Source organism: Pipistrellus hanaki, assembly GCF_964339955.1.
Source record: "Pipistrellus hanaki genome assembly, chromosome: 6".
Taxonomy (NCBI): Eukaryota; Metazoa; Chordata; class Mammalia; order Chiroptera; family Vespertilionidae; genus Pipistrellus; species Pipistrellus hanaki.
In genome coordinates this window covers 48871616-48886526 of record NC_140508.1, presented here as the reverse complement: position 1 = coordinate 48886526, position 14911 = coordinate 48871616, and the positions used below count along the sequence as shown (strand labels likewise).

At 37.5% G+C, this 14911-nt stretch overlaps 2 protein-coding genes across 4 annotated transcripts in view; both read left to right on the top strand.

The window, feature by feature from the left end:
* LOC311624842 (CD226 antigen-like) overlaps nucleotides 1-4539 on the top strand; it is a gene marked incomplete at its 3' end in the record, with an annotated part of 58888 nt that extends 54349 nt beyond the window's left edge. The window contains 1 exon segment of the mRNA XM_084888431.1: nucleotides 4426-4539. Coding sequence (XP_084744557.1) covers nucleotides 4426-4539 — 114 coding nt within the window.
* Nucleotides 4540-4565: 26 nt separating this feature from the next.
* LOC311624566 (rotatin-like) overlaps nucleotides 4566-14911 on the top strand; it is a 33964-nt gene continuing 23618 nt past the window's right edge. Inside the window, exons 1-2 of one of the 3 annotated variants that reach the window (XM_084887965.1) lie at nucleotides 4566-5172; nucleotides 13635-13772. In XM_084887965.1, the coding sequence (XP_084744091.1) occupies nucleotides 13664-13772 (109 nt within the window). In that variant the 5' untranslated portion in view covers nucleotides 4566-5172; nucleotides 13635-13663. Of the gene's footprint in view, nucleotides 7666-10130; nucleotides 13773-14911 lie in introns of those variants that run through there. The other 2 variants (XM_084887964.1, XM_084887966.1) reach the window with 2 other exon arrangements.

Sequence of the window (14911 nt, the reverse complement as noted above, 5' to 3'; positions counted from 1 at the left end):
TGATGACTGTTTCAATTTCTTCCCAAGTCACTGGTTTATTGAGATTTTTAGATTCTTCCTGATTGAGTTTTGGAAGATTATATTTTTCTAGGAATATGTCCATTTCCTCCAGGTTGCTCAGTTTGTTGGAGTAGAGTTGTTCATAATATTTTGTAACAATCCGTTGTATTTCGGTGGGGTCTGTTGTTATTTCACCTCTTTCATTTCTGATTTTGTTTATTTTGGTCCTCTCTCTTTGTTTCTTGGTTAGTCTGGCTATAGGTCCATCTATCTTGTTTATCCTTTCAAAGAACCAGCTTTTGGTTTTGTTGATCTTATGTATTGTTTCTTTGGTCTCTATGTCGTTTATCTGTGCTCTGATTTTTGTTATTTCCTTCCTTCTACTTACACTGGGCTTTTCTTGTTGCTCTTTTTCTAACTCTTTGAGTTGTAGAGTTAGATCATTTGTTACACTTTTTTCTAGTTTTTTGCAATAGGCTTGTAAGGATATGAACTTCCCTCTCAAAACTGCTTTTGCTGTGTCCCATAGATTTTGGATTGTTGTGTTTTCATTGTCATTTGTTTCCAGGATGTTTTTAATTTCTTCCTTGATTTCTCTGGTAACCCAGTCCTTGTTTAATAGCATGCTGTTTAGTTTCCATGTGTTTGATTTCTTTGGATTATTTTTATTGTAGTTAATTTCCAGTTTTATGCCATTATGGTCTGAGAAGATCCTTGATATGATTTCTATCTTCTTGAATTTGAAGAGACTTTGCCTATGTCCCAAAATGTGGTCTATCTTTGAGAATGTCCCATGTGCATTTGAGAAGAATGTATATTCTGTGGCTTTGGGGTGGAATGTCCTGAAGATGTCAATTAATTCCATCTGGTCTAGTGAGTCATTTAGGATTGATATTTCTTTGCTGATTTTTTGTTTAGATGATTTGTCGAAGGGTGACAGTGGGTTATTAAAATCTCCTACTATGATTGTATTGCTGTTAATCTCTCCCTTAATGTCCTCCAGCAGTTTTTTTTTTATGTATTTGGGTGCTCCTGTATTGGGTGCATATATATTTACCAGGGTTATTTCTTCTTGTTTGATTGCTCCCTTTAGTATTATGAAGTGGCCTTCATTGTCTCTTGTTATGTCCTTCACTCTGAGATCTAATTTGTCAGATATAAGTATTGCTACCCCAGCTTTCTGTTCATTTCCATTTGCCTGGGAAACCTTTTCCCATCCCTTCACCCTCAGTCTGTGTGCATCTCTTTTTCTGAGGTGGGTTTCTTGTAGACAACAGATGTATGGGTCTTGTTTTCTTATCCAGTCTGTTACCCTATGTCTTTTGATTGGAGCATTTAAACCATTTACATTTAATGTTATTAATGATAGGTACTCATTTGATGCCATTTTTATTCTATTCCCCTTTGTTCCTTCTTCGCTTCCTATTTCTTTATTTTTACAGTAGACCCTTTAGCATTTCTTGCATTGCTGGTTTGGTGGAGATAAATTCCTTTAGTCTTTTTTTGTCTGTGAAGCTCCTGATTTCCCCTTCAATTTTGATTGATAGCCTTGCTGGGTACAGTATTCTTGGATTCAGACCCTTTCTTTGCATGACTTTGTATATTTCATCCCATTCCCTTCTGGCCTGATAAGTTTCTGTTGAGAAATCAGTTGTTAGTCTGATGGGGGTTCCTTTATATCTAACTTTCTGTCTCTCTCTGGCTGCTTTTAAGATTCTAACTTTGTCATTGGTGTTTGCCAATTTAATTATAATATGTCTTGGCGTCGGTCTTCTGGGATCCATTTTGCTTGGGACTCTGCGAGCATCTTGGATTTGTGTGGGTTTTTTCTTCTCTATCTCAGGAAAATTTTCTGTCATTATTTCTTGAAATACGTTTTCCATGTCTACCTCGGTTTTCTTTCCTTCCGGAACCCCTATTATTTGAATATTGTTTTGTTTTGCATTGTCCCAAAGCTCCCGTAGGCTCTCCTCCTGCTTTTTAATTTTTTTTTCTAGAAGCTGCTCTAATTGGGTATTTTTTTCCATCTTGTCTTCTAGCTCACTGATGCGATCCTCTGCTTCTTCTAGTCTGCTCTTGATGCTTTCTATTGAGTTCTTCATAGTAGCGATGTCATTTTTCATTTCATCTTGAGTCATCTTCATTTCCTCTTGGGTTTTTTTCATTTCCTCTTGGGTCTTACTCATATTGTCAAATTTGTCTTCCATTCTTTTTAGCCATCTTAAGATTGTTACTCTGAATTCTTGCTCTGGTAGGTTGCTTGCCTCTATATCGTTTACTTCCTTTTCTGGTGAAGCCTGCTTTTCTTTCATTTGCGGGCTGTTTTTTGGTCTCCCCATAGGATGTCTGGTTGTGTAGTTCTCTCTCTCCTGCTTTGATTTAAAGGCACAAAATACAACACAACCAGGTACAACACACAAGGCACTGAATAGAAATGTGTTTGCGATATTAATAACCACCAATAAGGGTGACTAGAACCCAGCTAACAAAAACATACAATCAAACAAAAAGCATAGGCAAATCAATCTTATAAAAGAAAAGCATACAACTTCAGTAAAGTTAACATTCAACATACAACTTCAAAGAGTTAGAGAGAAAGACTGTTTTTTTTGTTTTGTTTTGTTTTGTTTTGTTTTTAGGACAACTGTGAGGGAGGTGTGAATGGGTTTGGAGCAGGTAGTTGGAAATTAGATATATACAAGTAGGGTGAAATTTTAGGAGGAATGGGGGAAATCTAGAGCAGGAAAGGGTTAAGATAAACAGGGTATCAAAGGAAAAGATTGGAAAGAGGGTGAAGGCATAAAGGTAGGGTTGGGATAGAATAAAGTGTTGGAGAAAGAAGGATAGATAAAGACTGTAGAACAGTAATCCTGAAATTTAAAAAAAAATATATATATATAATCAAATGAAATAAAAATTATAAAAATAAACAAAAAAAATAAGATGAAAAAGGTAAATTAGTAGTAGTAATAATGTTGATTACATATACAATGTAATAATTATCAAGATAAAATCAAGTGAGGAAAAAGAAAAAAAATAGTTCCTTGAGTAAATGTTGCAAATAATGAAAACAAAAATAAAAAACAAAAATTTAAAAATTAAAAAAATAATAATAAAATTTTAAAAATTTAATTAAAATTTGCAGTAATGAAGGTCATTTGCTTCCTCTATTGTTATGATCCAGTCCTGATTTTTAGGAAGGTTTTGCTTTGTTTTTATTACACTAGAGTCAATTTGTGAATTAGCCTCTGGGGGCAGTGTTTCTAGGTTGACTTCCAGATTCTAGACTAGAGCCTCTCCAGCTTTTTTTTTTTTTTTTTTTTTTGTCCTTCCTCTCTGAAGCTGGAACTACGGAGGGGGGAGGGGGCAGGTCCGAGCAACTGCAATCTCCTGCAACTCTCCGATATCCCTCTGAGCCGGATCCATATGTGTTGCTCTTTAGATATCTCCCCTGTTAGGAGCCCCGTCCACTTTCAAGGGTGACAACTGCCCAACAGCGGGGGCTTCTACTTGTAATCACCGCCCTTGTCCTCCAGCTTCCGCGAGCGCGCTCTGTGCGCGCAGGCTTTTTGTTTTTGCCACTAGCGCTCTCCACCCTCTCCCCGCGAAATCTGACCTTTTCGCTGAGCAGTGGGGCAATCCTGTGAGGGCAGGTGTTCGCGCCGCCTGGGATCCGCGTTCTGGAGGTCACAGATGCTTGGTGGTCGCTGCGGTTGTGGATATTCAGGCCTCTGACATGATCATATCTTCCTCTCAAGATGGCGAGGTTTCCCCGTCCAAGCTGGTAGGTCGCTCCGGGCAGGGACACAGCCCGCATGGGTGCTTCCCTGTGAGGGGCACCTCTGTCAGCAGCCCCCCAGCAGTTTCTTCTGGTGTTCACTGTCTCCCAGCTTGCCAATAAACACTCACAGCACAAGACCCTCAGTTGCTCTCTCTTTCTGCTTCGGGAGAGGGCTCAGAATCCGCCCATCTATTCTTCCACCATCTTACCTCCTCCAATAAAGATAAATTGTAAAAAAAGTATGGCCTCTGATGACATTCATTCAACAGAAATTAATTAATGGGTCCCACAATGGGAAAATACTATACTAGACTTTCCATATAAAAATGAGAATTGTTCTCATCAAAACCTCTGACATTGGGAAAGGGAGTTTTGCATCTAAAGAGGAGTTTCATAAACCCAGTGTAATAAGGAATGATGTAGACTAGGCCTCTATTGCATCTTACTCAGGTCCCTGCAAGTCAAGAATATGAATTCTCATAGAAGTTCAATATAATAAAGAGGATGTTTTATGAAATTACTGATAATTGTAATAGAAAGTTGACCTCTATTGTAGTTGAATGGAGAAGATATTTGTTTTCGTTGTCTTTGTTAGCTGCTGAAATACAGTGAATTATTGACACCCTCTCTGCCTGTCTTTCTAGGCATCCAACAACTACAGAAGTTCCTTCTCTGTCAGCCAACCATCAGATGGTGCAGGAGAGGACATTTATGTCAACTATCCAACCTTTTCTCGGAGACCGAAGACTAGAGCCTAAGTGTTTTCCTTGATCTGCACAAATTTATGATCATTATACAGTTTCTTCCCACTATTCAGTGTTTACTGTGGATGCCATTTAACTGAATGTATTTTACTTTTTTCAATCCAAACATCACCCTATTTAATTCCCCAACAAAACAATGGGAAAAGGATTCTCAGTGCTACATTTACATATAAAATCATCACCTAATAAGCAATTTCTAAAAACAGATATAAGATACATGCACAATTTGGGGTGTATTAACAAAACAGAATATGACAAATTGTTAAAGACAATCTTCTATCTATGGGTCTCATCACCTCTTACCTGCAGGGGCAGCTGTGATGGCCTGGAAGCCATCAGAGCCTCTTCTGCTTCCTCCTCCCAGGACTGTGCTCAGGGCACAGAAGTGTCTGTCTGTCTTGCCTCCAAGCTACAGTGCAAGGCTGGTGCCCCAACTGCTGCTGGCCTGGACATGAAACCACTGGATTCACCTGCTCTATTCTCCCTGGTGTTGGTGATCTACATCACCTAGAGAACATTCTTAACAGAAATGTTTCAGTCAACCCGACTCTAATTAGCTTAGACATGAAAGACAACTTACTGACTCATGTAATGGAGCCATCCAGGGAGGTCAAGCTTCAGGCAAAGGTTATTGACTAAGACTTAAAATGTCGTGTCTGAAATCAACTGTGGGCGCACACCAGCTTCTGGATCCCCTTCCATGGCATTGGATCCACTTCACTGGTGTTGGCTTAACTCATTTAAGCTTTCCTCTTATGCTTCCAAGATGGCTGTCCACAACTCTTGGAAAATTCATAATCTTTGTTTTTGTCTAGTAGAGAGTTTATTTATATGATAGAGTTCAGGATTTTTTTTCAGGAATTTTGAACTCTTCTCAGTCCTGCGGACATTTCTCTGACCTCCCTACTATTCCTATTAGGAATAGGAATAGTAGGGAGGTCAGCTGTTATCTGGTGAAATTCCGTTCATTCCCCCCACTTCCCCCGAACATCTTAACAAAGCACTTTCATTGTATTTTCTTTCATGTTATTCATAGTTTGCTAGAATTTTAAAATACTGCCATATGTTACAAATACACACACACACATATGTACATATATATTGTGTGAGTGTACAAACACACACACACACACATACACACACACACACAATTTGTTGTACCTGCTATTCTTGTTGTTATTAAGGAAAGAGATAAAAACAAATACACCAAATAAAAGGTCAGAATTGAATTAAATTACATTTTAAATCTTTTTTGCAAGGTGCTACTTAGGAAGCAAGATGCTTCCTAAGATTCTTCTTTACATATATAATTTATATTGATATATAATACATTAAATAAAAATCTATTTCCTTTGAATGCCACTATTTTAATATTTACACTAAAGTAACCAATTGAAGGAAATTGCTGTTTGATGAGAGATTCATTAAATGTCATTATAGAATGCATAGTTTTGTCTGGGAAAGGATGTATCTAATTAACCTACCAAGATTCAGTATTGATTATGTTGTCATCAGAGTGACCGTGAAACATCATTGAAAGGCCTCTATGTGTGCTGAGCAAATGGCAAAGAAATGTCCTTAACTTGTTATCATGCTTATGGGTGGGAGACAGGTGGATGGGGCTCTCATTTTTAGTTAATTACTATTAGAGTCATAGAATATTTTAAGTAATTCAGTTTATTAGTAAAAAACATATACGTTTAAAACATGTCAACTTACAAGATAGAGTAAACTAAAAGTAATTTTAGCAAGTTTAGTTATTATGTTGGTTTATCTAGCACTGTATTAAAGAAAAACCTAGAGCTGCATTGTAGTAATATTCCAAATGGGTAGAGTCCACATTGTAATTAGGAAGCTCTGTAATCACCATATGTCTCCTGATTTATCACAATGTGCTGTATTCTTATTTTTTTAAAATATATTTTTATTGATTTCAGAGAGAAAGGGAAAGGGAAAGAGAGTTAGAAACAACAATGATGAGAGAGAATCATTGATTGACTGCCTCCTTTACACCCCACACTTGGGATGGAGCCTGCAATACTGGGCATGTACCCTGACTTGGAATCAAATCCTGACTTGCTGGTTCATAGGTCAACCCTCAACTATTGAGCCACACTGGCTGGGCACAATGTGCTCTATTCTTGTACTGCTTAATTAAAGATTGTAGAATTAAGATGCTTATAAAGTATAGGTGAAGATGTGAAATTATGAACATGAAGTTTAGCTTCTTTCCACGAAAGTGATAAGAAAATATCTTTGAAAAATATAAAATGATATAAACATGTAACACCATTATTTTATTACTAGAGGCCCAGGGCACAAAATTCATGCATGCGGGGTGTGTGTCCCTCAATCCAGCCTGCACCCTCTCCAATCTTGGACCCCTCAAGAGATGTCCAGTTGCCCATGGGATCGGACCTAAATGGGCAGTCAGACATCCCTCTCACAATCCAGGACTGCTGGCTCCCAACCACTTGCCTGCCTGCCTTATTTCCCCTAAATGCTTCTGCCTGCCAGCCTGATCGATGCCTAACTGCTCCCCTGCTGGCCCAATTGCCCCTAACTGCCCTCCCATGCTGACCTGGTCACCCCTAACTGCCCTCCCCTGCCAGCCTGGTCACCTCTAATTACCTTTCCCTGCCAGCCTGATTGTCCCTAACTGTTCTCCCTGCTGGTCTGGCTCCCCGCAACTGCTGGCCCTGTACCCCCAAACTGCCCTCTCCTGCCGGCATCTTGTGGTGGCTATCTTGTGTCCACATGGGGGCAGCCATCTTTGACCACATAGGGGCAGCAATCTTGTGTGTTAGAGTGATGGCCAATTTGCATATTACTCTTTTATTGGATAGGATCATCATTAGTTTGGCCATTATTAGAAGTAGTTAGAAGTAGTGTCTAGAAGTTGTTGACCTTTACATTCATAAGTTAGTATATTTTTTCATTGGTTTGTTCATTGGAATTATCCTAAGCCAAGTATCTAGGCTTTCATACATTTGTCTAAAAAATAAAAAAAGTTTAAAAATAACCCTACTTTTCTATTGCTAGTGGTAGATAGTCACAGGCAGACCTGGAACTTCTAGAATAACTGCAGAGCTTGCTCAGGAAATTTTATAAGTGTTCAAGGTTGGTTTACATATTATGTTTTTCCCAGTTTAAAGTACTAACTCTGTTGTAAGATGTAAGAAAATATCTAAATCAAGAGTACGGGTGATAAATGTCTGCAATATTTCCTACTTATTGCCTATTTTCCACGTTTGAATGATGTTATATAGTTACCCTTTTTTAGGACATTTTTCCAGATTTATGGGTAATTTCAGGCTTTGGGATTTTGCATGCAAATACTTACCTCAACATACTACACTGTCTTATGTTGTTTGAATGAATAAAATGCAGTGCCCCATGATCATTAGTTTCATTTGTCACCAAAGAATATTAGGCAAGGATTTCTACAGAATAACATTAACAGGAAGCGTTAAATGCAGAGCAATGCAAACCAGTAAGTTCTTGATGCAGCACTCAGTGCATTTTATAAGAGGGTGCAGTTCAGAGTCAGAATGCTGTGTGGGATTTCCTACAAAAAATTGTTCCGTGTCTTTCCTATTTCCCTCCGTCAAAACAACACATTTCACTTCTTCTGATTGTTTTATTTCTCTACTTCTCTGAATAGTATGCTTATATTACTATTTTTTTTTTTATGTTACCGGATTTCCCCCCCCCCCCCAATTTTAGGGCATTCTTTATTGATTTTTTGATGTCTTATTCTCATAAGCTCATGATATGTGAATGAATACCTTTCTCAAATGACCATCATTCAAAAATATTTGTCTTAAAGTTTGATTGTTTCCATAGTATTTGGTGTTTTTATTTTTTATTTTTTATGACTTTGTCAACACTCTACTCAGTTGAATCACATGGTAAAAATAACCACCTTCTCTCCTACAGAACTTGGTTCCCCACCCAGCATGATTAATTTTCTTTTCAGCTGACTATTTTTGTATTTGCCATAAACTTAGGTCTGACTCTTCACCAATGGTCTACATCAAGCATATCAAACTTGTGGCCCATGGGCCGCAGGCCACATGTCTCATTTATTTGGCCTGTGTTAGCCTTTGAGTTTGACATGCTTGGTCTACATAATCTCTGGAGCTTCTTGTGCAACAGATATTCCAACACTCACCTTCCCAGAAGAGTTACTCTCTAGATCACATGTGTCAAACACAAGGCCCGCGGGCCAAATCCAGCCCGCCAGGCCTTGCAATGTGGCCCGCACCGCGCTGTCATCACTGCACTCTGCTGTCAGTTTATGACATTGTCAGTTTATGACTGTTCAGTAAACCATTCAGCCCACGATTTAGGTTGGATTTTAGATTTTGGCCCCTTCTCTGATTGAGTTCGACACCCCTACTATAGATTCTTAATGTGGGCCCAGAAGCTGTGGTTCTTTCCACAGAGCTTTCATCTTGATATCTCCCTTTATCCAGAAAAAAGAAGACAGGGTAACATAAGACTTGAAATCAATTCTAGAAAACATCCAGGTATAAAAGAACACAAAGTCCCAGGCTGCAGGTGTGTAACCAGTGCCCAGAGTGGTGGAGCGGATGAACACAAGCCTGTTATATCTGGGTTGTGGCTATGTAAGTTGGCTGTATTGGTTTTAAGCACTGGAGGCTGACACAATGTTATGAAATAAGCAGTTAATTGATTTGAGCAATGTGAGTTGTTTGGAAGCAAGTCCAGGTGATGGGCAGAAGCAGCTAGGAAAACAAGGAGAGGCGGGCAAAAAAGCACAGCTACAACTCTGACTCTGATTTTGGCTGGACCAGTGCCCATCAATCTGAATGACATTCTCCACAGCGCAGAATTGGGCTACCTTAGGACAAAAGTTTGCAAATATTCAGCGGAGTATAATATATGTACAACAGGTCTCTATGACTCAAGTGCATATTTTGTCTTATGTGAAGGTTTGTGTCAAAAGAGGACATTTTTTAAAAAGAGGTTTAAAAAAATTATACCATACAAATAGCAAGAGATAATTTTGGAATCATGTTAGATTGTGTTGTAGAATAATTTTTTATGATAAAAAAGCAAGGTCTAAGAGAGAGAGAGAGAGAGAGAGAGAGAGAGAGAGAGAGAGAAGATAAGATTGGAGGAGGAAAAGGAGGAGGAAGAGGTGGGAAGAAATTCAAAAACAGCTTTGAGAAAGGACTGGAAGCTGAGAGATGGTTTCTCTAGCCTTCCCTTACCTCCTTATGTCTAGACATCTAGTCGGCTCCATGTCCTCTCCTAGGGAAGGCCCCATACCCAAGTGCTGTCAGCTGCCCCTGAGCCCACACTCCTCTTCCCTGAAGCATAGCAAAAAGAATGAAAAGGCAGCAAGAACCAAGTGCCGGAGATGTGGCATGTTTTTTGCTCGATATAGTAGGTAGTCAGCACTCAGTACGTGTTTAGTGATTGGCCTTTGAGAGCATATACTTTAGCAGCCTGATTTCCTAAAATACCCTGATTAATAGGATAGCTCAGATTTCCCTGAATATTTAGCTATTTTATCCAGTTCATACTTAAACCTTTATTTTAATAATTCACCATATCGATATAAAAATTTAGTAACTTTGTCTAATATGGTTTGGGAAGGACGGAAGTTTTGCCATTCTGGGGAATTATTTGGTTTTGTTTTTCTTTGTACATTACAAAAATAACAGTGTCACTACTATTGGGCTGTGACTTGTGACATTCAATATCTCTAATGCCAGCTCTCTCACTCACTTTGATTTTTCTCATTTTATGGAAGTTCTCTATAAAGGCATAACTCTCTGAAAGAAAGAAAGAAAAACTACTTCTAAATTAATCTAGCAAACCAGAAAGAACAGCACAGATAAGATTTAAAGATTAAGCTTGAGAAATGGATTCTGTAAGTGTATTTCCTGAGTGATCTAAATGCCAGTGACCAAGGCCACGGGATGGGAATCTGTAATGAGGAAGTCACTGGTAGCTAGGGTGGTCAGACTGCATGCTTCTCACTCTTGATGTGAAATGTTTTTCTACCAAATGTTCACCTTCAATAATTTACTTTGTAGTGCTGGAGAAAAACTGTTTTCCAGTTGTGTGCTGTTGTAAAAGCCACTTAAAAAAACTGGATATCATTTGACTGGGAATAAAAATGCTGGTTGCCAATGTCATTTTCCATATTAACATTCCACGATTCCACCAAACCAGAGTCAACCTAGTAAAAATGATGTCGTATTATACCACAGGGTTAGGAAAGCATTAGGAATACATAATGAATTCTCAGCAATCTTCCATTTAATAAAGGGCCTCTTTTATTTTATGTTGAAAATAGCAAGCCAATAAATAAAGGAATAAGTGACATTTTAAAGGTTCGAAGAATATGATTGTCAGAATTCTGTTTAATTACATAGTTACAGTTCATCACATGAAAACAAAAAATGTAAGAAGATCAGATAATATTACAGTGCTAACAACAGTAACTCCTGGGTAAAAACCAGCAATTTTCATGTTCAAATCTCAATCATGCAAACTTGTAGTGGAAAGCAATATCTTTGGACCACTTTACCTTTTTTTTTTAAGTGATGGAGGAAATTTTAATATTGCACAACTATAAATGATCCTCCTGGGTAGCAATCTCATTTATGGATTTCTTATGGTGTCGAGTAAGACATTAATAACAATAATTTATCTACTGAGGACTGTAATATAGAAACTAGAAATTTGGAAGAGGGTAATTCTTGAACTATGTACTATTTTTACCAAGGGGGGGGGGGGAATCACACAGATAGATTTAAAAATAATTTAATTATTGCCTCATTATTATAATATTTTCTGTCCTGCCAGAAATTTACATTTAGTTTCTAGGGACAATATTCCTTTGCATTCCATTGCAAAAGGTGGCTCATCTAGTATTTAAGTACAGATGTCCCCAAACTATTATCTGGAATCAATTATTATTGAAAAGGAAGTATATCAAGTCATATATTTTGGAAAAGAAGCAAATTTGTGATGGTTATTTTGTTTCTTGACAAAGGTGTAGTGTCCACAATTATTTTTATCAAAATGATCATAAACATTCTATTTAAGGAAGAACAAATGCTATCCCTCTATAAAATACAGTATAGGACTTCACAAAGTATATATAAATTGATTTAAAAGAATTTTTCAGGAAGCAAACATACAACACATAGTTTAACACATTTTGAAGATTCATATGGATAAGGATTTTGCAAGATGGGATATTTCTGTGTGGACCCCAAAAGATAAGTGTAGGGGCACATAGAAAGTAGGTCAAAGTAAAAAAATGTGTCTGTGTACATGAGTGTGTTAGGGTTTGTGTAAAGATGGTGCTGGGTGAGGTATCCTGTCGTCTGCAGCCAAGATGATACTGGCTTTCAGCTCATTCGTTGTGAGGGTATAGACTTATGTGTTGCTGTGATTTATACACTGCTGGCTATCACTAAACGAACACGGTGTCTTAGAACTTGAAAGAATCTCTATTCTCCATTTCAGGTCTTCACAAAAATTGGGAGCTTCTTTTTCTCCATTCTACTCACTGACATATATATATTTTCAATAAGAATAGGCATTATTCCTTGATTATGCACTAGACATGTAAATATGCATTCTATTAATCAAATGATTTCATATGGACCCACATCATGTTCATTTCTGATTTATATTAAATATCAAGATACTACAATATTGTTTCATTCTCCATCTTTCCCTGTCTTTCAACCCCTCTGTCAAGGAGTTAATGATGTTGAAAAAAACATAAAAACCCTTTCACAAGGTTTTCTTCAAGAGAAAACCTTAAAAAAATTAAGCCATTATCTCAATCTTCTTTCCCTGAAGTTGGGGCTTCACATTTTGGATTTCTTAAAATTAGTAACTCTTATGAAGCTGTGGGTCACTTGGGTGAATAAGGACAGCAAATCAGATACCGAGGTGAGCAGGGTCAGGGTGGAGATCTTGTTTCATTTGGGCCACAATTCTGTGTCTACAAAGATATCCACTACAAGGTTACATTTTAGGTTGCTTTTTGCCAGTGTTTTAGAAGGTTTTATAGCTTGGATGTGGTAAGTGGTGCCAGGAGCTGAGGGAAGTCTATGGTGTAATAAAAGACCATCCCTGTGTTGCCAGAATATTATGGAGTGTGAGGAGTACTATGAGCTGTATTAATTATTCTTATAGACTCTTCTAAGGCCAGATGACCTACTAATAACTCATTTGCAATAAGAATTATAAGCAAGTCTAGCATATAATATCAAATTTTTCTTAACTTCTAAAAAGATTAAAAACCATACTGATGAGAAGTTGAATATGCTACTTAGTAGTAGAGATAATTTAAAAAAAAGTAGGGCCTGGCAGGTATGACTTAGTGATTGAGTTATCAACCTATGAACCAGGATGTCATGATTCAATTACCAGTCAGGGAACATGCCTTGGTTGGGGACTTGATCTCCAGTAGGGGGCGTGCAGGAGGCAGCCAATCAAATTCTCTCTCATCATTGATGCTTCTGTCTCTCTCTCCCTCTTTTCCTCTCTGAAATTAGTAAAAATATTTTTTAGAAATAGAATTGTTATCAAAATTAATATGTAATACCTGTCTAAAATAGTTTATAATGAAGTAATTGATCATTTGGCAACTCTCTGCTTATCCATATCTAGTCCTTTGAATTTTATGGATTGGCTGCTAGAAGGGAAGAGAAAACAGGAAAACCTTCACTTTTATAGAAGTAATACAAACAGTGACATGTTTTTCAATGTGCCCAATAAAAGCTTCTGAAGTTATGGCTTAATATTCAGTTTGTCATGCTCCCTGATTGTTGTCAAATGTGCTTTAATAAGAGGAGATGTGTCAATGTGTGTGTATTTGTCTATAGCAAGATGGAAGAGAGAGATATTTAAGAAGCAATACAGAAGAGAAATTAATTGGAGTAAATTCCTGCTGAATTATGTTTGTCTCCATTTGACAAGTACATCCCTCTTATTTTAAATGTAACGAAGTGGCTGGTGAGTTTCGTATTTTAAAAAGTTCATTTGTTTTGCATTAATAACTTGATATGTCTTGATTGACTTGATAGATGCAGAGTTAGCATCGGCATTTTATCAGATGTGGACACATTTATTTAACCTCCTGGCCACGCTCCTGAGGAAAGCAGGAACTGCCTCGCTGCCACCCATCACGGCGGGCCTGGCCAAGCACTGGGCGGCAGTGGTTGGTAAGGAGCTGCTGTCACTGGCTTGGGATCTTCTGCTCATACAAATGAAGATAATCATTATTTACAATTTTATATAATAATGTGTTCTCTAAAATTAAGTTATTATGGCATTGCCCCTGAAAGAGAAACCCAGGTGCTTGCTTCAAGGCATTTGTAGTGTTCTTGAGCCTCCAAAGTGCATTTTAGAAAAATTGAAACACATTTCAGGGTACCAAAACACAGGTAAGAACAGCCTGTGGCATTATGAAGATACAATATGACATGATTACAAAACAGTGAGGTAGATTTTCTTGAGTTGGTGTGAAAACTGCGTTCTTGTCTCACATGCATGCTTTTAGTGTGAGTAAATCTGCACGTAGCATCCTGTGTACAGTCACATGGAGAGTTCTAGTAAAAATGTCTAATCTCAAGTCACAGGGCTTTTCTTACAGCACAGAAATGTAGTTATTTTTATGTTTTCCATATAATAGTTACTGACTAGAGTAAATAAATGATTATTTTAAAACAAATGATTATTTTAAAATAACTACTGTTTAATTTTTCATAAGGTCTCATCTAAATTTTTGCATAGCAGAAACCTTTTTTACATAACTTTTTAAGTAACATTTGTGTTACTTTAAAAAAATTATCCAGTTTAAAAGTCTTCATAATTGAACTTAAGTTTCTAAGTTATCATTAATTCAGTTGGCTTATTTTCACATTTTACTTTATCATTTGGTCATTCTGTAAAATTAAATGGATGATATATTTTTTAACCAGAGTGTATTTCTGAAGTAAGATTTATGGGGAAATACATGTTCAACAAGAAATGGAATTGTCAGATTCCTCAATATGGGAATTCTGAGTTTACTCTAAGGGGAATAGCATCCATTTAGAGATCATTATTTTGTTAAAAGAGACTAATATTGGAAGAGATTGACTGGGTAAGACTGAAATTCTTTGTATGCATCCACGGGGTTTATTTACCACCTGAGCCACTAATACTGTAAAACAAGGTGCTTTATGGGGCTCACAGGGCACCTCAGCCAGCTGGTCCGCATGGTCGATTATCTGTTTTGTAAATCACTTTTACTGGAACATGCTGCACTGAACTCGCTTCCTCACTGCCCAGGTTGCTCTCCTGCCTCGGTGGTGGTGTT